Source organism: Microcaecilia unicolor, chromosome 4 (assembly GCF_901765095.1).
Source record: "Microcaecilia unicolor chromosome 4, aMicUni1.1, whole genome shotgun sequence".
In the NCBI taxonomy this organism is placed as follows: Eukaryota; Metazoa; Chordata; class Amphibia; order Gymnophiona; family Siphonopidae; genus Microcaecilia; species Microcaecilia unicolor.
Genome location: NC_044034.1, coordinates 361,361,058 through 361,380,430, shown reverse-complemented (window position 1 = coordinate 361,380,430; position 19,373 = coordinate 361,361,058). Strand labels below are relative to the sequence as shown.

The following is a 19,373-nucleotide window of genomic DNA, read 5'->3' as shown; positions in this document are numbered from 1 at the left end:
CTCGCGTAACATTTTCTTTGCTCACTTTTTTCCAGATGTGGAGCCACCTAGAATCCAGTGTCCGAGCGTCAAGGAAAAGATTGCAGAACCTAACAAGCTGACGGTGAGATTGTTCTGGGACACGCCTGAGGGCAGGGATACTGCCGACGGAATCCTGACTGAGTAAGTGCAAGGACTGCCAAACTTTATTCGTTTTAACGTAAACACTCTACCTCCCACCTCCCCCCAACTCGTAACCTTGGGGTCATCTTTGACTCCTCCCTCTCCTTCTCTGCACATATTCAACAGACTGCTGAAACCTGTCGTTTCTTTCTCTATAATATCAGCAAAATTCGCCCTTTCCTTTCTAAGCACACTACCAGAACCCTCATCCACGCTCTTATCACCTCTCGCTTAGACTATTGCAACTTGCTTCTCACAGGTCTCCAACTTAGCCATCTCTCTCCTCTTCAATCTGTTCAAAATTCTGCTGCACGACTAATATTCCGCCAGTGTTGTTATGCTCATATTAGCCCTCTCCTCAAGTCACTTCACTGGCTTCCTATCCGTTTCCGCATACAGTTCAAACTCCTCTTATTGACCTATAAGTGCATTCACTCTGCAGCTCCTCAGTACCTCTCCACTCTCATCTCTCCCTACATTCCTCCCCGGGAACTCCATTCACTGGGTAAATCTCTCTTATCTGCACCCTTCTCCTCCACCGTTAAGTCAAGACTCCGTTCCTTTTATCTTGCTGTACCATATGCCTGGAATAAACTTCTTGAGCCGGTCCGTCAAGCTCCATCTCTGGCCGTCTTCGAATCTAGGCTAAAAGCCCACCTTTTTTATGCTGCTTTTAACTTGTAACCCTTTCTCACTTGTTCAGTACCCTTATTTTATCATCCCCACCTTAGTAATTCCCAATCTCTTATTTGTCCTGTTTGTCTGTCCTAATTAGATTGTAAGCTCTGTCGAGCAGGGACTGTCTCTTCATGTTCAAGTGTACAGCGCTGCGTATGTCTAGTAGTGCTATAGAAATGATAAGTAGTAGCAGTAGTAGTCTTTGGGATTCTGGAATCTTGCTACTCTTTGGGATTCTGGAATCTTGCTACTCTTTGGATTCCGGAATCTTGCTACTCTTTGTCCTTATCCTTTATCTGGCCTGTTTGTCTGTTCTGATTAGATTGTAAGCTCTGTCGAGCAGGGACTGTCTCTTCATGTTCAAGTGTACAACGCTGCGTATGTCTAGTAGCGCTATAGAAATGATAAGTAATAGTAGTCTTTGAGATTCCGGAATCTTGCTACTCTTTGGGATTCTGCATGGAATCTTGCTACTCTGGGATTCCGGAATCTTGCTACTCTTTGTCCTTTTCCCTTATTTGTCCTGTTTGTCTGTCCTTATTACATTGTAAGCTCTGTCAAGCAGGCACTGTCTCTTCATGTTCAAGTGTACAGCGCTGCGTACTGTGAGAGTGCAGGTGAAAGGGGATCCGGGAAGGCACGAAGAAAGGGGGTACAGGGAGCCGGGGAATCCCAACGGGGCAGATTTCATGTGCACAACACCCACATTCAGAAAGCTGGGCTACCGGAGGCAGAGAGGTTGGCTGGGTTAAGGAAGAAGGGGAGGAACTACCAGTCCCAGAATCCTTCTCTTCCCCACCTGGCTGTGCAAGAGTTAGGGGAGGAGATAGGAGATTGGGAAATGGTCTCTGAGGAAGGTGATGAGGGCCAGCTGGAGAGATTGGGGGCGGGGGAAGTTGGAGAGGAGGATAAAATGGAGATTACTGAAGGGCTAGGGGAGGAACAGATGGAGATTGGAGCCCTGGCTCAAACCCAAAAAGCTGCTGTAAGAGGGTGGCTAGCTATACCTTGGAGAGACTGGTGGAAGACCGGAGGAGAGAGGCTGAGGCACTGGGGGAAATCTCTACTAAAGAGGAAACAGGTGCAGCCTGTGGGAGAGAAAGAGAGCTGGGCACAATTGAAACCCCAGCCTGAACCAGGTGGGAATAAAGCTGTGTTACCGTGCTGTAAGAAGGTACAAGAAAGACTGTGTAAACTGTTTCATACTAAAAAGGTCTGGGCTGCAACCTACCAAGCTATTGGGTTTTTCCCTCTGATATTGTACTGTTCCGTAAGTGAAGTAATCAGAGCTAAAGTGAAGTGAAGTTATATGGACTGTTTTTTAACCTGAATTTGAAGTTATATGGACTGTTTTTGAGCCTGAAAATGACTGTGTTGAGCCTGAATTGTGCTCTGGGCTGCTAGCCTAAACAACCTGGAGTGAAGGGTGTTTTGTTGATTTGAAGCAAGAAAATCAAAGCTCTTACTTATAAACATTGGGCTTTGAATGTGCCTCTGTGAAAGGAACGGAGGGAGGAGGAAGTCCTGGGAGTTCGCAGGGCCTGGAGCCAAGGCTCAGAGGAGCCAGATTGCTGTGGAGTGAAGGCAACAGTCATGTGGAGGAAGAGGCAGCTAAGCAGGATCAAGCCTGGCTGGGTCCTGGATGGGTGACCCAGCTACAGTACGTCTAGTAGTGCTATAGAAATGATATAAGTAGTAGTAGGTGCGCTGAAAAATGGACCTGTGCACGTCCAATACACGCATCTACACCAGCACAGGCCATTTTTCAGCGCACCTTAGTAAAAGGACCCCTTAGTGAAATTTTGATATTCAGTCTCTCTCTCTCTCTAATCTGAATTATTGAAGTGTGAGGCCTTTCTCAATAACATCTTCCAGTTTAGCCTATGGGTCATTTATTAACTTACAAACGCTGTAAGCAGTCAACATCCCAGAGTCAGAATCAGTCTTCAGGGTTAAAACACCAGGAGAGGCCTCAGCTACATTCTTACAACTGGAACAAAGCTTTGTGATCGGCGGGAAGTTGACAGGTCCATTTTTGTTTTGCAGTGTGATCCTGAAAGGTCTTCCCCCAGGGTCAGAGTTTCCCGAAGGACACCATAAAATCCAGTACACAGTGTTTGACAGAGCTGAAAATAAAGCCTCTTGCAAGTTTACCGTTCGGGTCCAAGGTAGGTGTCTTCTAGAACTTTCTGTTGCACTGCAGGTTAATTGCACGTTCCGGACAAGAGTCCTGCTTGATAATTCGAGTCAGTTTTCTTTCTGATCTATCTGAGGTGATATCCTACAGAATATAGTATGTGACATTAGGAGGGCTCTTTGAAAGCATCCCATATACCAGGCTGTAGTTGTGCCCTGTGCAATTTGCCCACCACAGTTGTGTGGCCAGACCTTGTTTTTTTTGGGTAGGCCTACAGTTAACATGGATGGGTCCTTCTATTCTCCGTAGGAATCCTCCAATAAGAAAGCATCCTACGAGGCATGTGGTACGATCGAGGTAGGAAAGTTTTGGGACAGAATATATGATCACCTACTGACCCCCCTCAACCAACCCAACAGACTTTCTTCACGTATGGGAGGAAACAGCAGGAGGGTCCTAGATGAGATAGCCCCACCAAAAGTTAGTTAAAAAAAAAAAGGCAGTAAACAGGAAATTTCCCCCTGGTTTACAAATGAACTAAGTGAACTGAAAAGGCTTTACAGAAGACAAGAAAAAAAAAAAAAAAAGCAGACAAAGATAAAACCACAGTCAACAAGGAGGTTTGGAAGACAGCAGTAAAACACTCCATGATACCCACTCACACATCTACAACATTAAATGTTCCTTTCTGTTCTTTCAAATTTTATTATGTAAACTGCTTTGATCTGCTAAGTTAGCAAAGGTGGTATAGCAGATGCCAATAAACGAAACTAACTATTACAATTCGACATGTCAAGCGCATTTGACATGGTTGACCATTCGATTCTGCTGAGGCTGCTGGATAAAATAGGAAACGGAGAAGTACTCCGGTCGTTTGACGGTTTTTATAACTTCCAGAACCTGTCAAGTAAAGACGGGTACATCCATGTCTCTCATATGGAAAGCAGAGTGCGGAGTCCTAGAAGGATCACCCGTTTCTCCTACCCTATTCAACATTATGACATCTCTCGCACACACATTAACAAAAAACTTGTATTTGACTCTATGTGAAAGTGTGATAGAGAGAATAACCCTCCAGTCTACTGAGATCAATCCGGCCCCAGCCTGTGCCCTAACCAACCAGATTAAAATTTTGTTTTGTGACTCCTGCTCTGGGTTCCTGCCCTGACGAGCTAGCCTGCCTCCTAGACTGTACTTAGGTGGACCAGGGTTACAAGTGCATCACATCAGGCCTGTAAGAGCCCTGTCCGGTGTACCCAATGTTCACACACCAAACATTTTTTTTTTTTTGTTATTTGTACCCCGCGCTTTCCCATTCATGGCAGGCTCAATGCAGCTTAGGTGCTTATTTGTACCTGGGGCAATGGAGGGTTAAGTGACTTGCCCAGAGTCTCACAAGGAGCTGCCTGTGCCTGAAGTGGGAATCAAACTCGGTTCCCCAGGACCAAAGTCCACCACCCTAACCACTAGGCCACTCCTCCACTGTTGCTACTATTTGAGATTCTACATGGAATGTTGCCAATAGCAACATTCCATGTAGAAGTCGGCCCTTGCAGATCACCAATGTGGCCGCGCAGGCTTCTGCTTCTATGAGTCTGACGTCAGACTCACAGAAACAGAAGCCTGCGCAGCCTTGTACATGGAATGTTGCTAGTGGAATAGCAGCATTCCATTTAGAATCTCCAATAGTAGCAACATTCCATGTAGAATCTCCAATAGTATCTATTTTATTTTTGTTACATTTGTACCCCGCGCTTTCCCACTCATGGCAGGCTCAATGCGGCTTACATGGGGCAATGGAGGGTTAAGTGACTTGCCCAGAGTCACAAGGAGCTGCCTGTGCCTGAAGTGGGAATCAAACTCAGTTCCCCAGGACCAAAGTCCACCACCCTAACCACTAGGCCACTCCTCAACTGTTGCTACTATTTGAGATTCTACATGGAATGTTGCTATTCCACTAGCAACATTCCATGTAGAAGTCGGCCCTTGCAGATCACCAATGTGGCTGCGCAGTCTTCTACATGGAATGTTGCTAGTGGAATAGCAACATTCCATGTAGAATCTCCAATAGTATCTATTTTATTTTTGTTACATTTGTACCCTGCGCTTTCCCACTCATAGCAGGCTCAATGCGGCTTATGGCAGGCTCAATGCGGCTTACATGGGGCAATGGAGGGTTAAGTGACTTGCCCAGAGTCACAAGGAGCTGCCTGTGCCTGAAGTGGGAATCAAACTCAGTTCCTCAGTTCCCCTGGACCAAAGTCTACCACCCTAACCACTAGGCCACTGCTCCACAGTGCCCCAAAGTGCTGTCCTGCCACCTCCTGCTCAGTTTGGATGCTGGATCGTAGCTTTGCAGTGTCGTTGGGACACACACAGGGTTGTTACTGTGGATGTGGGCATGAGGCACATTTTCCAGAGCACTCATAATGTCACAAAAGAACTCTTTTCAGTACTTACTAGTCTTCATGGGTCTTAGTGGCTCAACCACGCTGGTACAAATTACTCATTCTTTGGTGGGTGTGCAGCTGCATGACTGGTCTTTTTTTATTTTTATATTTTATTTTATTTTTTTTTGTAGCAGCAGTTTTCTTTGATCTACCAGCCTAATCCGGGGGCTCTTATCCCGGGATCCACAGATAGATTTTAGGGGTCCAAGAACTTGGATGGGAAAAAATTACAACTTTATTTTCACTAACCTCTAACTGAAATTTAGCTTTTCATTCAATATTGAACGTAGACAACAAAATAATTTATGGTCTGTAGCCTCCAAAAAGGTTTGTTAACTTCAATAAATCTCCCTTTCTAAAATGAATTATACCCTAAAAAGGCAAAACCAGAATTTGGTTGTGTGACCGAAAAGCATGTAATTGATCACAGTCAACATACATTTGTTGTTTTTTAAATATATATATATTTTAATCGATTATATATACTTACATAAGAACATAAGCGTTGCCATGCAAAGGTCCATAAGCCCAGTATCCTGTTTCCAACAGTGGCCAATCCAGGTCACAAGTACCTGGCAAGATTCCAGAATAATAAAACAGATTTTATGCTGCTTATCCTAGGAATAAGCAGTGGATTTCCCCAAGTCCATCTTAATAATGGCTTATGGACTTTTCTTTTAGGAAATTATCCAAATCTTCTTTAAACCCCGCTAAGCTAACTGCTTTTACCACATTCTCTGGACGTGAATTCCAAAGTTTAATTACAGTCCAAGATAATCATCTTCTAATAGAAAACGAAAAGAACATTAGTAGCTACATGAAATAATAAACCAAGTTACTACATCATTGAAAAGGAAAAGTATGAAACTTTCCCAACTATCCAGTGCACAATTATTGTTTTATAAAGGTTCTTTGTCAGGAAAAAGGTGATGGAAGAAATAAAGATCTCTCTATATAAAAGGCAACCCCAACGTTCTGAAGCCTCCACGGAAGTTGAGGCGCCCGAGATATCCGGTGTGCCCTGGAGTGTCTGCACCGCCCTCGCGTCAAAACGTCATGACGTCGAGGGCGGAGCTATAACACTCGAGGCCCGAAACCGAAACGCCACAGGCACGGCCACGGAGGCGCAGCAATCAAAAAAAACCCAAAATCCTACCCACACACAGCGACGCCAACACCGAACAAGGCAAGTAGCTCGGAGGGAGGGGGCCCCTTGCTAGCGCCCGTTTCATTGCCCTCAGAAACGGGCATTTATTCCTAGTAGCTTAATATTCTGATAAATGTATTTGAGCATAATTGGTTTCCTTTGTAATCCAATCTGTATCTACGCATTTTATGTTTAAACTAGTAAAAAAGCCCCGTTTCTGATGCAAATGAAACGGGGGGGGCTAGCAAGGTTTTCTTCAGAGTGTGCATGTGGGAGTGTCCCTGCCCTCTCTCCCTCCCCCCTCCGAGTCCAGTCCTTCAGTGTTACGTTTCCTGCTGTGCTGTGTTTGTATTACCGAGAGAGTGAGGGCGTCTCTCTCCCCTCCCCCCTCTGAGTCCTTCACTGTTACAGAGAGAGGGATTTCGTGCTGTGCTGTTTTCCTTCACTCGTGGGGAAACCGGATATCTCTGGCGCTTCACACTTCAGGCTGGAGGCTTCATAGAACGTTGGGGTTGCCTTTTATATATATAGATTTGTTTATTAAAGTTTACAATATACACAAAAGGAAATAGCTAATAGATACTCAGTATCCAGTGCAATTCAAGATAATACATCGCAAAGGGCAAAGGGCCTTGTGTCTGATAACCCCCTGCCTATATACCCTTCCTCTGTGAAACCCATCGTTACTTGCACACTGTGCGCCTGAACCAGTCGTCTGCTTACGGGCGGCTCGCTAAAAGAAGATTTTTCATACAGAGATGGATATCTGCTAGCGTCACTTATTCGCCACTTTGTGGTACAAAGACTTTAAACATCTCAATATTTCAACAACATCTGAAAACAGTCGAAATTTCCCCCCCCCCCCCCCCCCCCGCCCAAACTGAAATATCAGCCCTGCACCCAGTGAGTTGCAAACTTTATAACCTGATGTTCCCCTTTCCCCCCTCCCAGCTCCCTCCCCGCCCTTCCCTAGTTAATTATGTATTTTATTTTTACCGTTTAAATACATTTTTCTGAGAAAAGGTCCATAGGTTTTACCAGACTCTCAAAGCGGTCTATAGCACAGAAAGGTTAAGGATCCCTGGCCTAATTGGAAACCGTGTCAACTGGGTTTTGGCATCACAGGTCGTCATCTGCAGCTACCCAGCTCACTAGGCCAAATCGCCAGACACCAGTGCTTCCTCCCGTACCTTGTAATTATAGGTGCTAAGTCCAGTCATTAGGGGGGGGGGGGGCCCTTTTGCAAGCTGTGGGAAAAAGGGCCCTTTGGTAGCGGCGGGGACCGTTTTTCCCGCTCGTCAGGACTCTTTTTTACCACAGCGGGTAAAAAGACCCTGGGCACATATGGCTATGCGGTAAGAGAACTCTTACCGAGGGGCCATTTGACGGGGAGCCGTTACCACCACCCATTGAGGTAACGATAAGGGCTCCTGCGCTAACCGGGCAGCCAGGTTATCGCCATGCAAGCCATTTCCGGGGTTTCCCCTTTTCTCTTGGACATGGCGCACGCTTGGGGGCGGGACTACCGCCGGTGGCCGCGCTGGGCTGGTGGTAGTCCCGAAAGAGCAAGCGGTAAGCCCACGTTGGCCTTACTGCCGCTCTGTAAAAGGGCCCCTCAGTGTCACCATTATACAATAACCAGGGGCTCCCTCTTCCTGTAGCGGCTGTAAGTGCAACCTCTGCTGCTAGCCGGAAAATGGAAGACGCCACTCAGAGGTCGATGGGCCTGCACTCAAAGACCATGCCAGTGTCTTGTGCTGAACAGGCATTTCCTCCCACGACCAAATGGCTTGGATTTGGTCGTTTCTGAGATGGGCGTCCTCGGTTACCATTATCGCCAAAAACCGGGGACGACCATCTCTAAGGTCGACCTAAATTTCATGATTTGGGCGTCCCTGACCGTATTATCGAAACGAAAGATGGACGTCCATCTTGTTTCGATAATACGGGTTGCCCCGCCCCTTTACAGGGCCGTCCTTAGAGATGGGCGCCCCCATTCGATTACCCTCTCTCTGTCACCTGGAGGAGTGGCCTAGTGGTTAGGGTGGTGGACTTTGGTCCTGGGGAACTGAGGAACTGAGTTCGATTCCCGGCACAGGCAGTTCCTTGTGACTCTGGGCAAGTCACTTAACCCTCCATTGCCCCATGTAAGCCGCATTGAGCCTGCCATGAGTGGGAAAGCGCGGGGTACAAATGTAACAAAAAATAAAAAAAAATTAATGCAATATAACTCTGTATTTCTCATTCCAGAAATGGCGATCGCCATTACGGAACAATGTAAGCCACACTGAGAATGCAAATAGGTGGGAAAATGTGGGATACAAATGCAACAAATAAATAAATTTCTCTGTGTTTTGAAGTCAGGCGATGCGGGAAGCTGAACGCCCCAGAGAACGGCTACATCAAGTGTTCGGGAGATGGTGATAATTACGGTGCCACTTGCGAGTTCTCCTGCATTAGCGGTTACGAGCTACAGGGAAGCCCAGCCCGAGTGTGCCAGTACAACCAAGCCTGGTCCGGATCAGAACCGACCTGTTCCTGTGAGTGAGTACATCCGCGTCCTATTCTGATGCTAACCTGTGGGGGGATCTTGCCTATAATTTCACTTCTCTTTTGCCTCCACCCTTTCTCCTTCTCCGAGCGTGTGAACGCGTACAATCGTCATTCAGTAATTAAATGGCTTCATTCTGGGACAGTAGAACAGGGGGTTCGGCATTACTTGTTCAGCGAGGCACCTCCTCTCTTTTTGTGACAACCTTGAGGCACCAGCATTCCCTGATCCCGTGAATCTCGGTGGAATAGCTCCGTCAAGTCTTCCATCCACCTGTAGAATGAGAAACTGCTTCCTTTTTCTGAAGTTTGCTATTTTATATTTATTTGGGAAACTATTGTTTGCCTTATGGGCCGAAGGGTGCTCTTAAAACCATAAGAATGACATCAGCGATAAGCAAAACCCAACAGTAAAATAGATTTGCTACAATCCAGTATCTTGCTAACTTGAAAAGGACTGGCCCTCCTAGTGCTACAATGAAGTGCTTTGCACTAGGTATGCTTGTGAGTGAGTGATTTTAGTAAGCATTACGTCATTCTGAGACCCCCCCCCAGCAAGACTTGGGGATTGCTGTCAGGGACTTGAAGGTCTTTTGTTGCCCCTTGTAACAGAAGAGTGAGGCTCCCAGATTTCCTCTGGGCCCCTTGTTTTGCTGGCGGGGGTCCCCAACCCCCGCCAGCTGAAGTGTTGTCCAGCGCCGGTCTCCAGCGCCTCCATGTTACTACTACTACTACTACTATTTAGCATTTCTATAGCGCTACAAGGCATACGCAGCGCTGTACAAACATAGAAGAAAGACAGTCCCTGCTCAAAGAGCTTACAATCTAATAGACAAAAAATAAATAAAGTAAGCCGTGCTCTGTCTTCCCCTCACGTCCGGCATGCTCCTTTTAGTGAAACTGAATTTGGGGACCCCCGCCAGTCAAGGTATTTGCTGCGGCAGTGGGTGGGGGTGGTGGCGAGGCGGCAGACCAGTATGTGCCCCCCCACCTCACAGGCTCTGGCCCCCTCCCACCGCGAGGTCTGGCTACGCCCCTGGCTTGGACAGGCGGAGTCAGGTCTGGCTTTGTAGCAGTGTATCCATGGAAATAGATTCACATCAGAGTAGGGGCGTTAGGGACAGGTTCCCCTGATTCTGGTCAATATTGTTCTCTCTCCCTCTATCCAGGTGTTACTCCATGGCTGACCAACCCCACTTCTCTGCAGGTTTCCAGTCTATAACCCTCTCTTCTGTCGATTCAATTCCAGACATGAATATTAATATCGGCGTGAGAACTGCAGCTGCCCTGCTCGATCAGTTTTATGAAAAAAGGAGATTGTTAATTGTTTCAACTCCCTCTGCAGCCAACTTCTTCTACAGATTACAGCTGGGACTGCTGCAGGTAAGGGGACTAGGGATTGTTCTGTGTTAATTTATATCCTGTGAGAAGGTTCTCAGGGCCCCAAGTTTGCACTCCAGTTTTATACACAGGGGCCCCTGTCATATTAAAGTAGCGATAACACAAGGGAATGGCACAATTGCTCAGCAGACGCCAGGTCACAAGTACCTTTCAGAAACCCAAATAGTAGAACATTCCATTCTACCAATCCCAGGGCAACAGTGGCTTCCCTCATGTCCATCTCAATAATAAAGTATAGACTTTTCCTCCAGGAACTTATCCAAACCTTTTTTAAACCCTGATACACTAACCACTGTTACCTCATCCTCTGACATTTGAGTTCCAGGGATTTACTATTCAGTGCTCTGGCCATGTGTACTCCCCCCCCCCCCCCTTGCCGTGTAATTGGGAGGCAGTCACGTCCTGCCCATGCTCCGCCCATGTGTATTCCCCCTTGCCGTTACTGGCACTATCGCACTTACACATCTCCATATGGAATAGCACTTAGATGTTTAAGAGGAATGTGTGCAAGGGGCATGTGTTTACAGAACTGCCCCTAAAGTGCCAGGGTGGTTGGGGGGGGGAGAGTGAGGGCAGACGCAGAAGTTATCCTGGCACTACATACATTCTGTGCCAGTGCTGGACACATGTAATGCAGGTTTAACTCTGCACCGCTAGTTACCTGCACGTTACCTGGTTCCAGTACCTGGATAAATACCAGGCCTGAATATCCGGGCCTGCGGTGGTCAGCAGCGTGAAAAAAAGTTGACTGCTGAAGGTTGAACATCTGTTGGACAATCCTGTAACCATGATGTTGCTAAATATCTTGACAATCAAATTTCACATATCTCAAAGCTGGCTTCAGTGCTTGAATTCTGATCAATGGTCAGCATTTTTTTTTTTAAATACACACTGCTGCGGACAGAATTGGCCCCGGCCACGTCAGGGCCCCGGCCTTGAATAGTTGAGGCTAATTCGGCAAGCGCTGGACTCCGTGTCTTAGGTGGATCCTGGCGAATATTCAGTCGGGACCCACATAAGACACTTAAATCGACTTGAATATTGGTGGTACGTGTTGTGGACTGTACCACGTAGACTATTTATTTACAGCCCGTGTCAAATATCTCTCTAATAAATACCTCTTTCCTGGTTTAGCAAGCGCAGTGTGGCTTGGACCTGAGACACATCACCGTGATTGAACTGGTTGGCGTGTACCCAGCACAGATCGGAAGGATAGGACGCAGGCTCCTGCCTCCAGCACTCAGTGTTCAGCTCAGGTAGCCTGGAGGGGCTTTCGTAAGACACAGTTTTGCAGGCTTAAGTGGTATCGGAGTTGGAAGTAGAGAGCTGCACGGGAATGGGGTTTGTGGGAATCCCGCGGGCTTCCCACAGGTATGGAAGCTCCGTGGGATTCCCACGGTGATGGAAGAAGTTACTGTGGAAGTCCCGCAAGTATGGAATAAGTTTCATGTGATTCCCATGGGGATGATGGAAGTTGCTGTGGGATTCCCACGGGAGCGGATTCAAAATCGATGGTGACTCCAGCATGAGGCTTGGAATGCCCAGAGAAGCAGCCGGAACATCAGACTGAGGCTCGGAGCACTCATTAACTGAATAGTGAATACCACCCAAAATATCATGGGATGCCATTGGTGTTGGGAGGGAACAGACATGGGCGTAGACTGGGGGGGCGAGGATGACGTGAGACTGGCGCCGCCGCGCCAGTAGTTAAAAAAAAAAAGCAGGCACGCGCTCGCCTCCGTCCGCTTCACTTCCCTGCCCTCTCTGTCTGCGTCCCGCCTTCCTCTGACGTCATTTCCTTTCGGGCGGGACGCAGACAGAGAGGGCAGGGAAGCGAAGCGGACGGAGACAAGCGTGTCCGTCTACCCCCTCTCTTCCTCCCTCCGGCGCAGGCAGCAAGCATGCTTCTTCAGTTTTTCTGTGTTCCTGGCAGCGGTAGCGACGTACACGCTGCCTTCGGCTCTGCCCCAAAGCCTTCTCTTCAAGTTCCTGTTCCCGCATAGGTGGGAACAGGAACTTGAAGAGAAGGCTTCCGGGGCAGCACGAAGGCAGCATGTACGTCGCTACCGCTGCCAGGAACACAGAAACGTTGAAGAAGACTGCTGCCTGCGCCGGAGGGAGGGAGGAAGGAAGAGGGGGTAAACGGAGTCCACGATCCTGGACCTCGCGGGGGGGTGGGGGGGCAGCAGAGGGAAGATGGATGGAACTGGGAGGGGTGGGGAGCAGATGGAAGGAACAGAAGATGGATGGGACGGAGGGATGGTGAGCAGAGGGAAGGAGCAGAAGATGGATGGGACTGGGAGGGGTGGGGAGCAGAGGGAAGGAGCAAGAGATGGATGGGACTGGGAGGGGTGGGGAGCAGAGGGATGGACCAGGAGATGGATGGGATTGGGAGAGGTCAGGCACAGCAGAGGGAAGGAGCAGAAGATGGATGGGACGGAGGGATGGTGAGCAGAGGGAAGGAACAGAAGATGGATGGGACTGGGAGGGGTGGGGAGCAGAGGGAAGGAGCAAGAGATGGGACTGGGAGGGTGGGGAGCAGAGGGAAGTCTACTGGAAAGAAGACACTGCATAAAACAGAAGACACTGGGATCAAAGTGAATAGAAAAACTAAATGATCAGACAACAAAGGTAGATAAAAGTATTTTATTCAGAATTTATTAATTGAAATATGTCAGCTTTTTGAAATGTGCATCTGTGATATTTTGCCTGTAAATTTCATTTCCTTCCTCCGTATTAGCATATTCATTTGCATATGTATATATGCAAATTAATATGCTAATATGCTCCTTCCATCCTTCCCTCCCCCCCCCCCCCCAAATGAAACAGTCAAACTACGCCTATGGGAACAGAGGACTGTGAGTAAGCAAGTAATTGCAGGTACAGGTGGGGATGGAATGGCTATGAGTGGTATGGGTTAGATTCCATTGAGGATGGGTGAAATTTCTGTCCCCGTGCAACACTCTACTTGGAAGTGAATTTGATGATTGCAGAGTTACGAGTCACACTGTCTCTGCTACTCAGCAGTGCTGTATAGGAGTCATTTTCAGGTAGTCACCTAACTGCAGACAGAGTGGGGGCTTTACAAATGGTTAGAGGGAACCGTTGTGCCTGCGTTTCGTGCAGGTGGTGGAGAGGGGCAAAATAGCATCTATAGTGTTGGTGATTCAATCTGTTTTCATTTCCTGTTGTTTCCCATATCATTTCTGGCAATTTCCATTTTATTCTTTTTTTGTTTGTCCATTTTGTCGATAATAGTGCACAGTCTCTTCCTGATGCATAATTTTGTGCATGGGTGGTGGTTCCACTATCGGGAAAGAGTGTCATGTGTGATTTTTCTACTCATTTTCATTTGGTAACGATATGCAACAGCATAGGGTCATTTTGACATATCCTATGCCACTGCAAATGAGAGCCCAGCCCTACTGTATTTGTACTGTGTGCTCCCCCTCCCGCAACCTCAGCACACATACACTTCCATTTTTTAAATCTTTATTTATTCAGTTCAAACACCAGAGAAAACCGTAGCTACACCATGTACTGAAAGATCAGCAGAGTACAGTTGCACGTTTAGAAGTGTTCACATCAACTCATAAAAAGTAACAAATATCCAGGGGAAATTGCATCCAACCAGCCTGTCCTCCATCCTCCCCCCTCCCGAGATGCCTTGTCACCATCAGCGTGAAGTTCACATTGTATTGTAACCATTTGATTTGCCCATTACAGCAGTTATTCCCAACCCAGTCCTCAGGGAACACCTAGTCCCATTGGGTTTTTCAGGATATCCACAATGAATATTCATGACTTAGATTTGTATGCTATTAACATATTGCATGCAAATCTATCATGCCATATACATGAATTGAAGTGGTGCAAAGAAAAGCTACGAGAATGGTATGGGATTTGCGTTACAAGGCGTATGAGGAGAGACTTGCTGAACTAAACATGTATACTCTGGAGGAAAGGAGAAACAGGGGTGATATGATACAGATGTTCAAATATTTGAAAGGTATTAATCCGCAAATGAACCTTTTCCGGAGATGGGAAGGTGGTAGAACGAGAGGACATGAAATGAGATTGAAGGGGGGCAGACTCAAGAAAAATGTCAGGAAGTATTTTTTCACGGAGAGAGTGGTGGATGCTTGGAATGCCCTCCCGCGGGAGGTGGTGGAAATGAAAACGGTAACGGAATTCAAACATGCGTGGGATAAACATAAAGGAATCCTGTTCAGAAGGAATGGATCCTCAGAAGCTTAGCCGAGAATGGGTGGCGGAGCCAGTGGTGGGAGGTGGGGCTGGTGGTTGGGAGGTGGGGCTAGTGCTGGGCAGACTTCTACGGTCTGAATCCCGAAAATGGCAGATAGAAATCAAGGTAAGGTATACAGAAAAAGTAGCACATATGAGTTTATCTTGTTGGGCAGACTGGATGGACCGTGCAGGTCTTTTTCTGCCATCATCTACTTTGTTACATTGTGGATATCCTGAAAACCCAATTGGACTAGGTGTGCCCCGACGACTGAGTTGGGAATGGATGTATTAGAGCAAAAGCCATTCCCACTCCAGCAGCGATAACAGCTGATTTTTCCGGGGACTGGCCCTGGGTACCTCTTGATCACATGTATCATCTGTGTGGTGCAGCCAAGCTTTTAGCGTGAGCAGGAATCTCCGCTCCTTCCCAAAGGCCCAACAGACAAAGCTAGGTAGCATGGTAAACTGAGAACCTCCGATGAGCAGGAGATCTGGTACAGCATCACAGACCCACCACAAATGCAAATATGACCCTGGGCTACTAACCCAAGCAGCCATACAGACTCTCTGTGGATGCAGAAGGTGCTTGAGTGTCCCCAGTACTGAATAAAATTCTTTACTTGTGTGCGGAAGGGTAATTAGTGGTAAGTTTAGCACCACATCTGTTTCAAGTTGGCTCTTATGCCTCAAGCATCAGGGGCTCAGTCTATGACAAAACTTTTCTTAACTATGAAGGGCAGCGGTAAGTGCAATGAAGGAGCCTAACAGATGGATCCCTAGTGCCCCCCACCCTTTCCCTGTGCTTACCTGTCTCTCCTGCTTCTTCCATTGCTACAGGATCTGCCTGGTACTTCACAAGTGACCCCGATTAGTGGCTGCTGGGCTAAATAGACCATTGTTCTAGCACCGCTTGTGTTCTTAGACTTAGGTATCAGTCTCAGGGCCAGATGCACTAAACTTAACGAGCCAGTAACGTGGGTTTTAAACTGGTTCTAGCCAGTTTAACGCACAAGTAGTAAACAGGGACATGCACAAAAGGGCATTGTCCTGTCACGGTAGCAGCTAACGAAAACAGAATGCAGATGAGCAACTTAGTATTATAATGTGGATAAATCATATTATAATGAGATGCACTCCCGTTTGCCGATTGCCTAACCGTGGAAAACCTAACGGGAGGTCTCCACCTCTCGTTGGGGCTGCTGCGAGGGAATCCGAAGGAAAAAAAAACCCATCCAAGTGCTCGTCAGGGACGTCCACGTGCCTAACACGAGCTGGACGTCTTCCTGCAGCTTTTGTGATGGGCGTCCTTCTTGGACGTATTTTTTTCTTACCTGCCTGAACTGACCACAACCACAGTTCTCTCGCACGTCCCGATCCTGTGCGTGTGTGGCGGGGGGGGGGGGGGGGGGGGGGGTCGCAAGCTGAAAACAACCTTGGAGTGGACTGTTGAGAGAACTGTGGTTGTGGTCAGTTCAGGCAGGTAAGAAAAACACGTCCAAGAAGGATGCCCATCTCAAAAGCTGCAGGAAGACGTCCAGCTCGTGTTAGGCACTTGGACGTCCCTGACGAGTACTTAGATGTTTTTTTTGTTGTTGCTCAGAGTCCTTCCTAGTTGCCTGATTTAAGCCTGCCTTTAACATGCAAAGCAGTTTTTGGATGTCGGCTGCTGCTCTTTCTTAGGTCACCCTCGCTGTGATCGGCTTGAAAGAAAGTCTGAAAAAGTGTAGCTGAAAACATACGAAAGTTGACCGGCAGGGATCCGCATAACATTAGACCTGCCCTAGCTAGATGTCTGAAAAATACAGGTTTTTGGATCCATGATTACTGGTACAACCTGCGCTAAAAGTAGATGTCACTGGGGGGGGGGGGTCTTTTACTAAGGCGCGCTGGCGTTTTTTGCCTTGCGCTAAATGCTAGAGATGCCAATGTATTCCTATGGGCGTCTGTAGCGTTTAGCTCATGCCTTATTTAGCGTGCGCTAAAAATGCCAGCGCGCCTTAGTAAAACACCCCCTAGAAGAGCAAGGTGTCTGAGGTCCTTTTCCTGATAAAATTATAAGCACTACTGAACAGTAGATATTTACCATCAAACCAGGGCGTAGCTGCTATGGGGCCACAGGGGCCAGGGCCCCCGTAGATTTGGCCCTAGACCCCCCCCTGCCAACGACCCTCTCAACCCCCCCCCCCTCCTGCCGCCAACCCACCGTCGCCGTCTGCTATCTTTGCTGGAGGGGGACCCCAACTCCTGCCAGCCGAAGTCTTCTTGCTTCGTTTGGTTTCTGAGTCTGTCTGTCGTCCTGCACGTACACAACGTGCAGGACATCAGACTCACAGAAACAGAACGAAGCCTTGCGACCTGCAAGGCTTCGTTCTGTTTCTGTGAGTCGGACAACGTGCAGGACGTCAGACAGACTCAGAAACCAAACGAAGCAAGAAGACTTCGGCTGGCGGGGGTTGGAGTCCCCCGCCAGCAAAGGTAGGCGACGTCACGGCGGGCGGGGGGTCATCGGCAGGCAGGCCACAGTTGTTGGAGGTGGCGGTGGCAGGGGGTGGGGGGTGTCAGCAATGCCGGGCGTCGTCGGCAATGGAGTCGTCATCGGCGATGGCGGCGGGGGGGGGGGGGGACTAAATTGTGCCCCCTCACCTCAGCTCTGGACCCCCCTAACGGCAAAGTCCAGATACGCCCCACATGCGATACACATGTTTCAAAGTTTAATGTGCATTTAAATATCTCCCATATGTTTTGTTTTTAATGTGTTTTATGGGGTATTTAATATGTGATTTTATTCCAGCCTCTAGTTTCCCTTTGGACTCTAACCACAAGCCCCTAACACACTAACCTTGTGGTGTTCAGTAATTCAGTGTGGATTCTTTGCAGTGGGGGTAACTGAAGCTTTTTCTGCAGGTAACACTGAGCTTTTTCATGTTTGTTTTTTGCTGCTCCGGTCCATCCAGGTTGTTGCTCCAGATCCCCCATCACAAGTTTCAGGTGGTGGTAGTGGACAAACATGGTGTTGACAAGGAGCGCTACGCTGCGCCAGCCTCTGCCGCAGAGCTGTTCACGCTGATTGACACGTTCCCGTCCAGGCAAGATGAGATGAAGTTCCAAGCTGAGGCCGGTCAGACCTGCAACTGAGAGAGAAAACTGGGGACTGCCAGCCAACTTCTAAGCCTTGCTCTCATCAAGGACATTAATACTGAAACTTCTCAATAATTCAGCAGGCAGAGCAAATTCAGCCATGAGGTGTCGTCTTGCTGCTCTCTGTGTACCCTTAGGCCCTCTGTGCTCAGACTGTAAGATTCGTAATGTAAACAGAGGAACTGTGGCAGTGATCCTGTACAGCTTTCTGCAGTAACTTTGGTGATTCAACCATACAGAGGATTGCTGTTCAGATTATTTCATTAGGAACGTGGAATGGGTATTTAATGTTTTAAATAGTTCCTTCTATTTATCTGCTCTCTCACAATTTTGGGATGGTGCCGCTGCGCTGATTGTCATCAGAAAAGGTAGCGATCTCCCCTTCCAACACAGTCCCAAACTTGTATAGTGAAAATCATCTGGAAAGTGAACTCAGGCTAGGATATTTGTTTTAAAAACGGGGGCTTGTTGGCAAACGTAAAAAGAAGTGCATTTTGGATTTAGAGCGCACCTTTGTTAGCTGTAGCTCAAGGTGCATTAAATTCGGGTACAGTAGCTATTTCCTGTCCCTGGAGGGCTCACAATCCAAGTTTGTACCTGAGCCAGTGACTTGTCCCAGATTACAAGGTGCAGTGGTGCGATTTGAACCAAGTTTCCCCGATTCTTAGCCCACTGCTCTACCCATTAGGCTAAAAGCATTTTGGACAAGAAGGATAAAACGAGCTAGAAATCAGACTAGCAGGGGAACAATTGGGCTGAACATTAGACCAGTCGATGTTGTGGACAAATGTCAGTTTAATCATGGATGGTGCAGCAGATGCCAGTGATCCTGATTAGTGATGGTGTACAGATTTCCTGTATTTTTAGTCTGTGCCTCCTCTCTGTATGTTACATATGCATGATGCGGGTTTGGGGCTTTCACCTCCCCTGGGGATCTTGCCTGTTTAATGCAGCCGCTGACGCTTTCCTATTCTATGTACAAACAGAAGCACGCATACGATTAAGCCAGGTGCTATGTATGGTATGATATTTTGTGTAAAGTTGGGGGGGGGTTTCATACAGGCACTTATGAAACTTTTTTTTTTTTTATTAATAAAGTTTTTATTTTTTTTGTTTTTGCAATCAAGTTATTTTTATTTTAAACATTTCATACATCTTGAAACCAGGCAGCGGCAACCTTCTGCCATCTTTCTAGGCCACGATACCGTTTAACTGTGGAGTGGAGCAGTGGCCTAGTGGTTAGGGTGGTGGACTTTGATCCTGGGGAACTGAGTTTGATTCCCACTTCAGGCACAGGCAGCTCCTTGTGACTCTGGGCAAGTCACTTAACCCTCCATTGCCCCATGTAAGCTGCATTGAGCCTGCCATGAGTGGGAAAGCGCAGGGTACAAATGTAACTAAAATAAAATAAAAATAACTGAACTCTGCTCTTGAACTAACTATTACTGTGCTGCACGACACT

The 19,373-nt window shown here is 47.5% G+C and overlaps 1 protein-coding gene across 3 annotated transcripts in view; it reads left to right on the top strand.

The window, feature by feature from the left end:
- The window catches only part of SRPX (sushi repeat containing protein X-linked), a 101,797-nt gene extending 82,764 nt beyond the window's left edge, over nt 1-19,033 (top strand). For all 3 annotated transcript variants that reach the window (XM_030202326.1, XM_030202329.1, XM_030202328.1), the window contains 6 exons: nt 36-162; nt 2,887-3,008; nt 8,935-9,114; nt 10,374-10,507; nt 11,660-11,781; nt 17,728-19,033. In XM_030202326.1, coding sequence (XP_030058186.1) covers nt 36-162; nt 2,887-3,008; nt 8,935-9,114; nt 10,374-10,507; nt 11,660-11,781; nt 17,728-17,908 — 866 coding nt within the window. In that variant the 3' untranslated portion in view covers nt 17,909-19,033. The remainder of the gene's footprint in view (nt 1-35; nt 163-2,886; nt 3,009-8,934; nt 9,115-10,373; nt 10,508-11,659; nt 11,782-17,727) is intronic.
- Nucleotides 19,034-19,373: the final 340 nt, after the last annotated feature.